Source organism: Tympanuchus pallidicinctus, unplaced genomic scaffold, assembly GCF_026119805.1.
Source record: "Tympanuchus pallidicinctus isolate F22 unplaced genomic scaffold, pur_lepc_1.0 scaffold2, whole genome shotgun sequence".
Taxonomy (NCBI): Eukaryota; Metazoa; Chordata; class Aves; order Galliformes; family Phasianidae; genus Tympanuchus; species Tympanuchus pallidicinctus.
The window spans coordinates 27,356,401-27,372,526 of record NW_026294721.1 but is presented as its reverse complement, the minus strand read 5'-3'; the positions used below and the strand labels follow the sequence as shown (position 1 = coordinate 27,372,526).

The 16,126-nt window shown below is 41.6% G+C and overlaps 1 protein-coding gene across 10 annotated transcripts in view; it reads left to right on the top strand.

The window, feature by feature from the left end:
• The window catches only part of MTUS1 (microtubule associated scaffold protein 1), a 111,582-nt gene extending 96,900 nt beyond the window's left edge, over positions 1-14,682 (top strand). For all 10 annotated transcript variants that reach the window (XM_052682053.1, XM_052682055.1, XM_052682051.1 and 7 more), the window contains 7 exons: positions 7,070-7,284; positions 7,817-7,922; positions 8,906-8,979; positions 9,082-9,177; positions 11,764-11,880; positions 13,078-13,175; positions 14,001-14,682. In XM_052682053.1, the coding sequence (XP_052538013.1) occupies positions 7,070-7,284; positions 7,817-7,922; positions 8,906-8,979; positions 9,082-9,177; positions 11,764-11,880; positions 13,078-13,175; positions 14,001-14,217 (923 nt within the window). In that variant the 3' untranslated portion in view covers positions 14,218-14,682. The remainder of the gene's footprint in view (positions 1-7,069; positions 7,285-7,816; positions 7,923-8,905; positions 8,980-9,081; positions 9,178-11,763; positions 11,881-13,077; positions 13,176-14,000) is intronic.
• The last annotated feature ends 1,444 nt before the right edge of the window (positions 14,683-16,126 follow it).

Below are 16,126 nucleotides of genomic sequence, written 5' to 3'. Positions count from 1 at the left end.
TTGTTGCATGCAGGTGTATGTTTAATTATCAGATTTTTTATTAGTGCTGATTAGCAGGGTGGGCAACTCCATCAGCACGTCTGTTGAAAGAGCTGAAAGCCTGGCGGGTAGTGGCATGAACAGAGGAAGCCTTGCAGACCAAGCAAGTATATGAGTGTACTGAAGATACAAAATGCATTTCAGAGATGTGTTTTCATTGCTGGAAGTCAGTGCTGAAGAGCGGAGGCTTTTCTAGAGCTTAGTGCACGATGGCATCTGTCAAGCTGCAGCCTTTAACAGTTCTGGTGGCAAAGTGTCAGGGTTGAGTTTTGTGTCTCTTCCAGGCCAGTCCCAGTAGGAGCTGCCTGTGAGCGAGCCTTGCAGCCCTCTGCCTTTCTGTCCTTGTGTCAGCACTTGGGAAAGCTAGTGGTTGGGCTCACCTGCCTGCCCAGTGAGTGCCAGAACAACCTAAGGGGAAAGGGCTGCTGGGGGAGATGGAGGCCGTGTCCCTTGACTGCAGCATCAGCACATCTGCTACTCTGAAAGTGACAAAATTAGGGTGAGAGTAGTACTGTGCAAACAGGCTCCTTGCATTGTTGGGTGACCTATGAAGTTGTGTTGTGAAGATGATGAAGACATAGATTTATTTTCTGTATGCGTGTGTGTATGTATACAAATGTATGTAACTTTCTGGGCAAATCTGTTTGTTTACGTTATCATGAACATTTCTTGCTCTGACAGCAGTCTTTCTGAAGTAAGCCTCTCTATCCTGTCATTGCATTTGCAGCGTTGTCTTTCCTTTATCTGCCTGAGTGCTACATCCAGGTCAATTAACAAGAAAGGGAAATTCAGATTAGAGGGATAGGCCAAAATCTCACCAGCGCTAAGCCCATTTTTTAGAGTTTTGGTTGTTTGTTTTCTGAAAGCTTAGTTCATTCCAGAGACCTGGGACAGTGCTCCTACTACAAGAATGCACTGTCCTGCCAAAGGATAAGCTTTGGACAAATCAGCCCCTCTGTGCTGCATGGCACCTACATGCAGAGCTGGCAGTAGGTGATATTGTCTAAGGCCACCACCGTCCTCTTGCAGTGGTAACACTTCTGTGCCAGCTCTGCAGAGCAACTGAGGGCAGCCTCAGGTTTCCAAACTGCCTGTAATTTCAGAGCAGCATTTATCTTCATGCAGGGTCCTGTGTCTTAACTCCATCATGCATATAGACTATCTGTATCTCTTAGCATGGGATGGGAATGTATTAACTGCAGTACTGCAAAACTGGACACGTCTTCAGTTCTACCTGGCTTGAATAAGGTTTGTTTAAAGTAGATAAATAAAAAAGCCAGCTGGCCCTCACTTGTTGACCAGCTTTGCAAAAACATTCTTGCAGTGTTAGCTTTAGCTGACAGTAACCTGTTTAAATACACACCTGCTAATCAGCTTGTGTTTCCACTGTTAAATGTGTACAGCTGTACTTGAGGTTCCCATAGGCTATTTGAGGTAAGCTCTGAGAATTTTGATTGATGGTGTCAGTTAGGCACAGGCTGACATTTGAATCTTCTTTGGTTGTACAGACACTACAGGTCTCACAGAGTCCCAGGCTGACGTGTTTGTAAGGCATGTTGTTCACAGTCTGGGATTAGGCCATCTAGGAAGAGGAACCAGGTGTGTCAAGCTCCATGTAGGCTGCGTGCAGGATATGGCCAAGTTTGAGAGGAGCACAGAATCTGCTGCTGCTCACACCTTGCAGTGTCGAGTCCTTGGTTTCTGCCTTTTTGAAATTTAATTGTGTATGTTCCCAGGCTCCTTTATCTACCTTGTAAAACTGACTGGCTTGCTGTAAAATTCTGTAATTCCGTAATACACTTCCTATTCAAATACATTCTTGTCTAATGACAGCATGCAAATGGAGCGTTAGCAGTGTGGGCTGATTGAAGCATGCATTGCTGCATTGCCCTAAGATCTCCCTTAGACAGCTGTGGTGTCTTTAGAGCACGCATGGAGGGCATTCCCCATGCACCCTGAGGGGGGTTGGACATGATGGTGTTGGGGAAGGGCTTTTCAGAGGGGGGCAGATCCATTCACAGCCTCAGAGATTGAACGGGGGAGATTTCAGTGTAACTGCTTTGGTCCTGGGAACCCGGAGCAGATCCGAATGCTGCTTGTCGCTTAAATTTCCCTGCTCATTAAGGTACAAGCTGCTATAGAAATCATTTCTAGTTGCCTGTTTAATTATGTAAGTAGAAGCAGCAAGAACTGCATATTTCCACAGTGACATGAAACTGCTCCTTGCAGTGAGTTTGACTCTGGATTATTTCAGTCTGCAGCTCTGCTGGCTGCAGCCCAGGCCCGTGGTGCTGCAGGGCTGGCACAGCGGCTGCTGGCCCCTTTGAACCTGCAGCCAGGAGTCTTTTTAGTGGGCAGGAGGGATGTGCATGTATCCTGTGCAGCTACACTGGACTCCTCTGCATTGCAATTGATAAACAGCATTTTCTTCAGAAATACTTTCATGTAATTTTCTGTGCTATTTTTTATTAGTAAATGACCTTTAAGGTGTGCTTTGGAAGTGGGGATATAAAGGCTATTGGTTTTTTTTTGTTCAGTTTCTTTACTGGCAGATGAAGTAAATATGGTTTGGTTTCCAGGTTTGGGTAATTCTTAATAACATTCAACAGAAGCTGGACGTTTCCATCAGTTATCTGGGGGGAGAAGCATTCCTTCCCATGCGTTTGCCTGCCTGCTGACACTGTGGTGGTATTTGTAGTACTGAAGGATAGGAGCTTTCTTCTCAGCAGACACCTGCGTACTTCATCTGAGCGTTCAGCCTTACCCACCTCTGTGTGCCCTACAGCGTTCTCTTGGTTTACCTGGCTCATTTCAGCTTGCCCAAAACTTGGCTTGACGCTGTGCCATGGGTAACACCCAGAGAAACTTGGTCATAAACTGAAAGCGTGCTTGGGTGGAAGAATTTCCAATACTAAGAATCTGCCAAAAACGCAAATTAATTATTGGATGATTGTAATAATAAACCTTTATATAGTGAAGGAAAGAAGCCTGCTTGTCTCCAGTAGAACTGCTGGTCAACAGGACATATGCACAAATATTCCTATGTGATTAATAAAGTAAGAACAATAAAATGCACTGTGATGCAGCACCATGCTAAATGCTTGGTGTTCTCTGGCAACGATCCTCATTTCACATCCCCCACACCTATTAAAGTGCCACCAGTTTGCTGCTTCAGCAACCTCTGCTTCAGAATGTCAGACAGCCCCATGGCTTCTTGTTTCATGAAACATGGCTGGGCCAGGGAGTGACTTGGATAGTTTTATGAAGATAACTTTTGCTTCAGAGTGATTCAATTTAGGTAAGCTGTTTTATTTCCTCTGAGCTGTGGTTACGGTGGCTTTTAAGTGAGAGTAGAGTAAGTTGAGAAATGTTTTTATGTAAGCACTTGATCCATAAGGACTGAATTAATTTACTGTGATGAATTGTAAAACAAACTAAAATTTTGTAAAACTAAAAACAAACTAAATTTTGTAAGAAAAAGATGCTGTGCAATTGTAAAGGCTTACCCCTTGGCTGCTTTTGCTGGAAATGTGAGAGAGATTTCTTTGGGATTCTATGAAAAAGGGCAACCTCTGTGGCTGTGGTTTCTCATGCAGAAAGGTGCTGCTGGTGCCCGCTTTCCACGTCCCCTAGGCTGGGGTTCAGATAGCTCACACACAGAGCTGTGCAGTGACACGTGGGGTGGAAGTGGCCACTGCTCACATCTCCATACAGGTGTTAAGTTCACAAGCTGAAAGCAGCATTTCTGATCACAAGGTACACTGCTACCGAATTTCAGAAACTTCCTGTGATTACCAGAGGTGGTGGTGGTTCTGCCCAAAAGAACACATTCTTATTGTGCTGTGTAATAAACAGGGGTTAGAAGCATAGAAATATGAAATAATCTTGTTCTGTGCTGTTATAATGCAGGGGTGATGGTTTGTCTTGGATCATTCACTGGGACAACCAAGTGCAGAAAAAAAGAATGGATTTGCTATATTAGTAATGAAGTAAACCCTGCTTGATTTACTGACTTTATTTGTCTTTCAAATGCTGGCAGACCATTTGCATCTCCTGTTGCTCTTTGCTCAAAGTCTGTGGTCTTATTTTGTAATGAGTGGCCTAAGGAAGATGTGGAACTATGAAGGGAAGCTCTATAAGAAGGCAGAGGAACGTATGAAAAACAAGCATATACTTCAGAATGTCTCTGAAGTTCATGAGAAGTTGAAATGGAGTTTTATGTGCTTCTAGAAGTGTGCAAGTTCTAGTTGCAATTTTTTTTTCACAAAATTAAACACCAGCTCTGGGAGAGAATTCTTACATTGAGTTATCAAAGTCAGTCAGAAGTTTTGCAGTATTCCCTGCTGTGCATAAGTGGCCCAGCGAAGGGATCGATTGCCTCTTGCATGGCCTGTCCCTTTCTTAAAACAAGGCAATGTGCAGTCATAAATTGTATTACTGAGTGTGGAGATGAACAGAGCTGTGCACAATGCAGCAGGCACTTGAGTCTTGAGCAAGGGGACAGACCATCGTTGTTTAGAGGGCTTCTCATAATTGCAGAACAGTTGTTCAGTTGGAGCTTTTGCTGGAACTTCACATGCAGTTCACTGCACGCTCGTGGTACTTGGGAGCCCACTGGTGGTTTTGCTCCCTGCCTGCATGGCAAGAGTGCAGCAGGACATGCTGTCTGCAGGGCTGTGCGAAGGCCAGGACGTACCTTCAAGGCAACTTCCAACTGCCGGGGCAGACTTTAAAAGTTAGTTTTGTTTGTCTTCATAACATGAGTCTTCATATAAATCTGGATTGCAGACTGGCTGAACAAGACCTGATGTGGCTGTTCTCTTTGACAAAGGCAGGGTTTGCTGTTTGATTTTTTTCTGAAATGTTTTGCGTCATCTGAAGATCTCTGTGCTGACATTTAAAGACAAGGCAAAGTGAGGCAGCAAATTCGTTTAGCTCACCAGAGGCAAAGCAGTGGCTCTGGCCTTATAAGTCGAATCAGATGACTCCATTTTTAGAGGAAGTGGATCATCTGAAGCAGTTCACTACAATTACTTTAAATGAGGCATGTGAGCTGCTTGCCTCTGTGCTGCCATGACTCAGTGGTAAATGGCCAGATCCGTTCTGCGTGTTGCTGGTTGAGTGATGTTTCCTTTTGGTTCTCTCCCTGTTTCTTTGCATTACAAATAATGTCCCATATCTATGACATTTCTTTTTCCCCAAAAGCATGAAAATGCAAAGCATGCACAGTCAGTAACTTTGTCGGTGTGATGTGGTAGGAGTTTGCTCATTTTTTTTTTCTCCTTCCCTTCCTGAAAGGAATCTGTTTATGACTGTCATTCATAGAAAGAATTAAGATAAGGAAAGAAAAAAAGCTGTGAAATCATGAGTGAAAGTTGTGATGTGTTTGTGTTGAGCTTTTCATTGCATCATTGCCAATGGCAGGATGAACAGCTTGCCTTAGTGCTGTCCTGCTCAGCAGAGCTTTACAACAGAACACTTGCACAAAGCTGAAGCAGCTGGGTTCTTGTGGGGTTGGTTGGTTGGTTTCTAAAACAAAAACTTGCAACAAAAAGGCACCAGTAATTCAAGTAGATACAGATGCAAAGAGATCTCCATGCAATACAGCTTTCTCCTACACTTCAAGTGAACGCACCAATTGATCGCAGTAGCGCCAGGACTTTGCTGCATTCTCCTTAAAGGAGTGCAGGTACCATTCATTTATTCTCTTGCTTTTGCTGAGCTGTAGCAGAGGGCAAAACTGACACATGCCCAACTTCAAGCAGGCTGCTTTCAGGACAGCTAAAGCCGGGACTGGTTTGGGACTCAGCCCTTGAAGACCTACGATCCATGTATCTTAGTGCCCAAACAAAGCTATGATAAGAATTTCCTGTAATGCCTGCACCAAAATTCTTGAATCTTCTAATGCTTCCACAGAGTTTATGTTGTTTGGGCAGTGTGCCAAGCTGCTATGAAGTGAGTGTGCACATTAACTCTCCTGCATTTCATTTAAGATCATGTTAACGTTCTGGTTGATTTTTCTCTTAAGGAGATACTCATCTGATTAATTTTAAAATTTATTTTAAACACAAGTGATAAATGCTGCACAGAAGTGCTCGTGCTTGAGGTCAGTGACCTCGTGCTTCTAATAGCAGTCCTGTTTCACCTTGCTTCCAGCCCCTGCGTGCAGCTGCACGAGGGGTTTGTTCCAGTCACATTATCAGCAGAAAAGGGATTCTTTCTGTTCCAGCACCTTTGCTGGGAGGTGTAAGTGCTAAATTTCAAACTCTAAAGCACAAGTTTCTGTTTTGCCTTTTAATCAGCTCAGTAAATATAGAGAGACAAACCTAAGCAGTTTCCTCTACTTACCTTTGTTAATAAAAATGTATGGAGAGGCTGGAAAGTATTCTGTTGTTTGCTTCCTTAACGTGCTGCCCCGGGCCTGAACTGCTCTCTGTCTTGCATATTTAAACCTATTTGGTGCACGCAGTTAGCAGTATGTTTCAGATTGGTGCTTCTGTATTACTCTGCTTAGGACAGTCTGTGCAGTTGCCTCAGTGCTCTGTAGTTGAGCATGGTAGCATGCTGGATGGATGGCCTTCAGGATGTTAAGACATTCCAATTTAGCTAAGTGGTTTATACATCAGAAAGTGAAGTACTCTGACAAATAGCTCCTGAAATGGGATCAAATTAGGTGAAGTAGCAAATCCAATTAATTTTTTTATTAGAGCACTCCAGTATCTCCAGTGAGACATTCATTCTTCTATGTCATGACAAACTGTCACGTTTGTGCTTTATGTGAGGGTTCCTGATTTAACTAGATTGAATTAATTCTTAACATAAGACACAATGTATTCAGTATTTTTGCAAGGGCCTTTTCTTGTGTCTTTGGAGGTGGCACTGGTTTCATGGATAAATGATACTTGTCTTTGTATGCCTCTGTTCCTAAGCAGGCATATTTCCATCCTCAGTACCTGTAATGGGGCTGTGAACTTAGCAATGAACTTGACCAGATGACTTTTTTTTTTTTTTTTAATTTTGCCTTCTCCAGTAACAACTTCTGCAGCTTGTGAGAAATTGGAGAGAGACAGGAATGAACTGCAAGCTACCTATGAAGGATTCCTGCAGAAATTAAATGAGCAGCATCACAGCGATTTAGCTGAACTGGAGGAGAGGCTCAAGCAGTTTTACACCGCAGAATGTGAGAAGCTCCAAAGTATCTGCATTGAAGAAGCTGAGAAGTACAAAGCGCAGCTCCAGGAGCAGGTTTGTGGTATTTGGAGTAGGAATATTCTTCAACAATTGTTTTCTGCTACAAGTGAGCCCTTGAGGAATCTTTATTTATTTACTTGTTTATTTATTTTGGCTATTAAGGAATATATTTTATCTAATGTGAAACTCTACTTGATTGCAATTACAAAAGAAAATGTTAGTATGCAAAGCTGGCCAAGCCTTAAGGTTGTGTTTTAACATGGTAGAAATTCAGCATTCTGCAAGCTTTGGTTACATCTGGAGCTCTACGAGTACTTGAAGCAGCTTGAGTTTTAAGATTTATAAAACCACACCTGGCTTGGGAACCTGCTTTGCAGCAATTCCATGCGTGTGAGAGGCACGTACATTCTGTTGGTGTCTGTAAACTGTTCTCATCTATTAAGTGTTGTATGTGGCTTAGCTTTTCCTGTGACCGTCTGTTAAGTGCTACCTAGACTTAAGCACAGCATAAAACCACCATAACAATACTTTAAGCAAGGGTTAAAATGTCACACTAAGGGGAAAAACTCATCTTGTCATATTGCAGGTGGACAACTTAAATGTCACACATGAAAACTTAAAGCTGCAACTTGAAAACAGCCACTCAGAAAAAGTAGAGGAGCTGAAAAAGAAATATGAATCCTCTTTTTCGGGCAAGTATTTTGTATTCAAGTCCATACAACGTAGTACTGCTAGTCACAAACAAAAATATTCAAATGCATTAAATCTGAATATGTACATTTCCTTCTTCTTGCTCGTCAGCTATCCTTACAAATGCTGGCTGAATTCCTCCTTTTGGATCTGAACAAGTCTATTTCATATACAGAAACAACCGTGCTTCCATCATGATTGAATGACACTTTCAAAACAGTTTAAGATGACTTTTAAAAGATGTGTCTAAATTACAGCCTGCCCTCAAAATGCCATGGTAAAGGAGCAACTCTTTCCCTACCACCCCCGCAGTTCTGTAAGAAGCACCTCCAAATTGAGATGAACGTTGGTAGGGTTGGGTGGCGTCCAGATTGATGTGGGAATGTTTCTCAAGTTGAGAAATATTATGCATTGTTTAGAAGAGAGGAGTTTTTTCTAGGAAGAGGTGTGTTCAGATTGACATTGCATGGTGCCTAGATGATTTAAGAGGTGACTGTTTCCATCCTCCCTTTGACTCCACCTGACAAGCAAATTTCCAATGATCCTTTTGTCTCCTTAAAGGCATTTCCAGCATAACTGAAGAGCTCTTCTGCACGATATTTCCAAAGTGGGGAAGGAAATATTTTTCAATAAATGCCTGGGAGACTCATGATGTGTTTTTTGCCTCTAATTCCCTTCAGAAGCTCAGCTTTTGTTGGATGTGGATCTGTGCTCAATTCATCCATTTGTTGCATGTAGATGAGTGCTTTCAAACTTGAGATGCTGCCAACTAATGAAATGTGTTTGTGAGAGGACAACCCACAAATCTGAAGCGGTGATAAATCTGATAGTTTGTATAGGCTTTGGGATGGTTTGTGATAAATGTTCTTTCCATGTTGGCAGTGACTCTGCATCTGTGCTTTCGTGTTTTGGCTATTTGTCCTTTCTTAAAAAAAAAAAAAGTCATCATCATATATTAAAAATCTACAAAAATCATTTGTTGCAGAGCTCAAGAATGCCCATGAATCCGAAAGGAAGTCAATTGAAGACTCCTTTAAGGAGAAGCAGGAATTGCTAGAGGTACGTTTGGGGGTTGAGTCATTGCAGATCTAAAACTTAAATGGGGTTTTGGAGATGTGCATTGAATTCTTGGCCTTACTGTGCTCTGTCTTTTCGTTTCAGAAAAAAATTGATGAATTAAAATGTGAAAACATTGCTCTAAGTGAGAAGCTGAAATTGGAAGAGCAAAAACAAACAGCCAAAGAAAAAGCCAGTCTTGTAAGTCCAGATCTCCAAAAGTAAAGCAGACAGGCAGAACTTTTATGCTCGGGTTTATTTTATTGCATGATATGAAAGGTGTGTAATCGAATCTGATGGAGAGCTCCGATACAATTAATATTGTATGTAAACGGATTGCCTACCAGAAGTTTCTGTCAAGCAGTACAATGTTATTAACTTCACTGTTATAAATCTATTGAGTGTGTAAGTTAAAGCCTAAGTGAATCTTGAGATCTGAGTGTATGCAGGTGTATCATAACTGACGAGAAGCAAGCTGATAAATGCTCAACCAGCACCATGATGGTGTGTAGGCTGTCTTGTATCACTGCTACAAAATTCACTTCTTGTACTTGAGTCTTGAATGAACTTGTGACCTGTGCTTGTTTCTGATGTATCCTTTAGATAAAATTTCCATTCTCACCTTTCTCCCAAGGCTGTTGTCATCTATGATGCTCCTGGGATTAGAAATGTGCTTTGAGAGAAGTTTTTCATGCATTTGGAGATGGCTGGAAACAGACATGTTTATTTTCTAGTTTATTTTCAGTGTGACCTGCAGTAATGTCTGACAAAGAGAAACTCCGTGCTTAAAAACAAACGTTTAGAATTGTTAGTGGCAGATCCTCAGATTTTTGTCAGTTTTGCTACTCTAAATGGGTGGACTTGCAAGTGTCAGTCTGTTCTACCTGTTAGGACAGTCTGTTGATTACAGTTGGTTTGGACACAGTTGATTTATATGCCTCAGCTACTTTGTGTCGTTTAGTATTCATCCTGTTTTTGACTTGGTCAAACACTCAAATAAGCTTAAAGAGCAACAGATACACGCTTGGAGAAAAACATAAAGAGTAATAGAGCTCAGGGTCAGGAGAGGGGGGCAGAGAAAGACCAGAGAACAGTAGGGCAAAACTCCAGTAACGTGACCTTTGGCCCGGCTACAGGGAGCCTTGAGGATGGAAAACCAAACATAAACATAGAGAGCTTTGGGAGGGGAAAAAGCCAGAAAAAAAAGTCTGCTTTGTGTGCAAAAGTGCAGGGTTAGCAACTAGAAGCAGCTCTAATTCTCACTGGACCATTTTTTTTTTCTCTTGTTATTTATTCTAGTGGTAGGGTAGAGCTGCAAGAAGAATGCAAGAACACAGTGTTGCTGTGTTTGGGAGAGGTGATACCAAAGAGAACACTGTGCTTAGCTGTGCTCAGATGTTATTTTAGAGCAATAGTTAAGTGATTTTACATAGTTGCAAATACGCTTTGCATCCTGACAGATAAGCTTCATAAGCTTCAGGCTTCTGTATGGAAAGATAATGGTTTGATTTAGCATATTCTTCCCTAGTAAACACACATGCTGCACTACTAGAACTTCTGTTTGCCCTCTGACGATAGAGCGTATGCGTAGCCTTCCAGTAGTATTTAAGTAGCATCACTTGATATTCCTATGTTTTTTTTGCTAAAACCTTATCTGGCTCTTTTCAGATTTTTTTATCTGGCTTGGTGTTCTGCTATGAGTAGGCAAGAGAGGAGGACAGGAGAGCAGGCAGAACAGACACAGACTGGATCAGGCCCTTGTGTTACTGTGAAGTGTGGTGGTTCTGTACTTAATTCCTGCACAGGGCTCTGACACGTACTGTGGACTGCATCCCACAAAACTGCAGGCATCTCCTGCATACCTTCGGCTGCTGTACTCATCACGGTACCTCAGCTTTCCACCAAAACGTGCCAAGAGAAATTGTTTGTTTTTAAAGATAGACTCAGTCACTGATTAACTTCTGTCTGTTTTCCATTCATACTATCTTGAAATGAACTTTGTTTCTCCTCGTTATTTCTTTGCCTTTGAAATATTAAGAATGCGATTTACTCTGCAGTGCTTGAATGCTTCCTTACTCTGGAAGAGACATCTCTGAAAAAAACAGACTGTCTGTCCCCACTCTTCCTCCCACCCCCCAAAAAAAGCCAAGTCTTATGTACTGTACTGTAGATAAGTCACAAACACAAAACAGTGCAGGACTTTTAAATGCAATTGCATTGCCAGGCCTTCTGGAATAATGTAAAATGAAAAATGTTGAATTTCTTCTTATGAACTATGTACCTTCAGGTAGAAAACAATGAAAACGAGCTACAGCCAAATGCATGGCTTTATAAGCTTGTGTGTTTTTTGAACCGTTCCAGCACCTGAAAAACTCTTCAAGTGTTTACTCTCATTATCTCCTGGGATGGGTTCTGAGTAATGCAGAATAAATTTTGGAACTCCTCGCCTTAAAGGGAGCCTTTCAGCACTCTCACAGAACAGGTTGGGCTGTGACAGCCTCAGTGCCATCCTCTGACTCATGAGGATTTTTCACATGTGTACAAAGTCTGTTCTGAACACCTGCTAAGGGAAACTGCAACTCTTGATTTAAAATGAAGAAGAACAAAGAAAATCAGAGAAAGCACTACCAGATCTTTTTCTTATGCAAAGCTGTCAAACTTGATTTCACCTAGAACAAAGAACTGTCATTATGGTCTTTATTTTCTTGCTCTTTCTTAAATAGCAGGGAAACACTTAAATCATCCATGAAATTAAGGTAATAAGCAAACTCTGTGGAAATCTTTCAGAAAAACCCGCAGATCATGTATCTGGAACAGGAGCTGGAAAGTTTGAAAGCAGTGCTGGAGATCAAGAATGAGAAACTCCATCAGCAAGATGTAAAGTTAATGAAGATGGACAAACTGGTGGGTTTCCCTTGTGGTCTGGCAATTTTGGACTGTTTCTCTAGCAAAAGTTATGGGGTGCATTCCCACTGCAGGTACAATTTTGTTTGTGTTGGGCTGCAGCGAGGGGGAACAGAATGCTGTAAGTGGTCTTTCTATCTCTTAAGACAGCTACTGAGTTGCACAAACTATAGCAAGTTAGTATGGAGCTATCTGAGAGCCTCTTCTACATCTTCTCCTCTCTTTTACCCCATCTCCTAAGCAAAACCTCACCTGTTCACATTGACTCAAGTATTATGGAAGACAGACTGCACTGTTAGGAAAACCTTAACATGGTAGCTGCATTAATTAAACAAGAAGAGATCATATTTTCATCTGGAGTTGACTAGCTCAGATCAAACACTTGTCAGGTTTAAAGTATTTGTTCAGCTGTGTGGATTTGTTCCCAACCCATGCATAATTTTACATGAAACAGCAATTCTGGGGGCAGAACTTAACATTATTTGGCATATCTAATTTGTGGCCTTGTCCTGGGTGGAGTTGTAATAATAGGTTGAGCAATATTTTAATGAGAAAATACAGAAGGGTTTGTATCCAAGGGAATGCATTCATGTTATTTGTTGAGTGTTGCACAACATCACATGTTGCACCGTACCATTGATCTACAACCAGAACGTTACTTGTCAGCCCTCCTCTTTCTGACAGAAGTCTGTCACAGCAGAGAAGCCTTTGGAACGTACAACCATTTGGAAATTATTTTTTTCCATAACTACTGGTAACACCTTGCAGCAATGGAGTAAAATCAGGAGAGTAGCAGGGAGAGGTGTGTACAAAGGGGAACCTCTTCCATTTCTTGCTTTAGCACGGTACTTCAGGCAGCCTCCAGTCTGCAGCAGCTTACAGAACTGCTGCCTGTAACTCACAAAAGTTACTAGAATCTGCTAGTCGAGTAGCACAGACCTTATCCAGCTTCTCTTCTGCCATCTCATCAGCAAAAGTGGCACAATGCCAGTGTTACACAAGAGTAAGGTAAGTAGACCTGTTTGACTATTTCAGAATATTAAGCCATGAGAGCAGGTCAGTCTCCTCTTACTCAAAAGTCATTCTGCCCGTTTTTCTCTTTATTGTAACAAGGTCTGTAAACTCTGTGCTAAGAATGTTGGTATCTTGCGTGCATGTGTGTCACTTTTATTTTAAACTGTGACCTTTTATTCTAAGGTGGAAAACAACACCATCCTAATGGATAAATTAAAGAAGGTTCAGCAGGAAAACGAAGAATTAAAAGCTCGGATGGACAAGCACATGGAACTTTCAAGGTGAAAAATATCTGAGAACTTTTAAGATATTCTCACTAACCTGGGCAGGATGTTCCTGTAACAAGAAAGAAAAACGTGTAAACATCAGAGTCTAGGTTTATGTAGTTTTCTGTAGAAGAAATCTTTCCTTTTCCACTTCTGTCTTTATAGCTGTACATTCTTCTGTAGAAAACCAAACAGGAAGAGACTGTAAAGTAAGGCTCATCAAAGCACTCTAAAGCAACATTTCAGGGAGAAGAAGCATCTCAGAAAATTCCACCTTAGAGCAGATTGCTGCAGGCTCACCAAGTACTACTGACCTCTCAGTTAAACCTGACTCAACTTTTAACTGCTTCAGTTGAGTGATTTGTGCCCAAGATAGATCAGTGAAAAGACGAGTATGTTTTAGTTACAACGACAGCAATATTTAGCATGAATAAAATGAGTCTGAGGTTCTCCTAACTTTAAATGCTACTGGAATGAATAGGAAAACCTTTTTTGTTTGAGCTTCTGCATAGAGCTGAGCCTGCTCCAAGAGCCCAAGGCTTGAGCATGGCCACTGAAGATGTCATTGTTAGTGGAACAAGTCTCACTTTTCAGGTACTTTTTCTGGCCAAATTTACTGGCCTTCAGGAATACTCCTTATTGGAACTTTCTCCTGCTTTTCCAAGCTACAAATGTAAATCCCACAGGGCTGCAAACGTGATAAATCCTCATTTCATTCTCATCCTAAGGAAGTAATTCAGTTGTAAGCAAAGCAGTTTTATGCAAGTTCAAACTATTCTTGAACAACGAATACCAAAACCAACTCTGTGGCATGCTCTGATGTAAATCTGTCTTTTGCAGGCAACTTTCTACTGAGCAAGCTGTTTTACAGGAGTCCTTAGAGAAAGAATCTAAAGTCAACAAACGTTTGTCAATGGAAAATGAAGAACTTCTGTGGAAGTTGCATAACGGTGATCTATGCAGCCCAAGAAAACTGTCTCCCAGTTCTCCATCTGTGCCTCTTCAGTCCCCACGAAATTCTGGTAACTTCTCTAGTCCCACCGTCTCACCAAGATGACATCTTGAACGAATGGGGATTGCATTTCATTTGTGGTCTGCAGAACTGATCATAACTTTAACCGCAGGAGCAAGAGCTATATTAGCTGAGTATGACAACTAAACACAACTGGAAACTTGGTGCAAAAATGACAATAAGAGACTGAGACTATGGGAGTGAGACTCGCGTAGCTTCTCCCAAAAAGACTTGTTTATGACCTCTATGGACAGAGTTGCACAAAGCACTTAGAGAGCAAGGAAAGACTTATTCATTGCCTTTTCACCTAACCATAAGGAAAAGCTCAGGGGCTTAGAGATAAAGATCACAACCTTTATAATATGTTCCTTATCACAGACACTTTTTTAAAGGCTGTTTGTTTGCGTGTGCGCATGCGTGCTGTGGATGGAATGGATGTAACACACCATGCGTGTGTCTAATGCTGCCTTCTTTGCTGTGTATGTAATAAAGGATAAAAGCTGAAGACTACAGATTGGTATGGACTTCCTTAACAACGGTGTCAGCGCGTGCTGTTAGCCAAGAGTGCTCTCACAGAAATGATGAGAGACAGCCACTGGTGCCGTAGGTTACTTTCCTTCATCTTCCTGTCTTCAGTGAAAGAATAGTGTGAAAAGCTTTGTCCATTGACTCAGTGTCTTGGCCTGCCTTTCTATGCAACTTGGAATGAATTTTAAAAGCAAACCGAATTGTAGCCATTTTGTGCATGCACAACAGCATTGGTTATGAGGAGGCTGGCAGTTGCAGTAGATTTTGTCTTTCAAGTCAACAGATTCAGAATCTGACCTTGAAGGACGCTGACTCTGAAGTTCTCAGTACAGTGGCAGACCTATCACTTTACCTGCTGAAAACAGATCCTTAAACAGCACGTCCATGGCTGAGACCATCTACTGAAAGAGAAACAAGATTCGAAAGCCAGAGAAAACTGCAATAATTAAGTGCTCAAGTTCTCAATAAGACTCTTAAGTAATCTGTGAATTGCAGTGCACTGGTGGCACGTTCACCTTTTAAGCGCTAGCATTTGTATTAACGTTTGTCGGAGTTGACTCGGTTCCTCTGTGGAAGACAGGGGAGGTGATAGCTGTGGATAATTATCTTGCTAAGTCTGCTACACCTTTTCTCTGAGCCTGCAGGGTATCAGTGTCTGCCAGTTCATCTGGCAAAAGATCCTGTACAGGAAATTCTGTAGAGTAGGGGAAAAATTTGTCCTGCCTGCTGAACCTGGCGGTTGAGGGTGTCAGCACGACCAGAAGTGTCGTATGCTGAGTTTCAGCTTCACCAAGGTGATCACATAGCCTGGCTATTCCCTTGGTTAGATCTGTTTTAAAATCTCTACATCATATCTACTAAACACAGGTTCAAATTTGTATGCTTACAACACTGGGTTTGGGTTTTTCAATGCCATTTCCAGCCCCACCATAACGGTTATGTAACAGTGTAGCTAATGCTGTCAGCTGTACAGTTGACTGTTAGGACAAGACACAGCCACATTCGCCCATGTTTTCCAGTAGCTTGAGAACAGAAATTGAGGAGATGGAAAATGTTTAGGGAACTAAACTGGAGAACCACTTCCAACCATGTTACCCAAGACTTCAATCTTAGTGATGAATGTAGAAACAAGACTGGTAACAGTGCTCATACAAAAGTAAACATGTAATGTGTTAAACTTGTGATCAATTCATGAAACAAAAATGTTTCATCGTTCAATTTACTTAATCTTACATTACGTGCAAGTTAAGGGTCCATTTTATAGACTATTACACTCTTAACCCCTTTTAAGGCACTGTACTTGACACTGTTAGTGACTTCAATGCTTTTAATTTTCTGGGGTTTCAAATTTAATTATGAAAATCCTCTGTGGGCTAAAACTTAAGGTATATACTGGAAAACTCATTTGCTATGGTCAAAGACATTT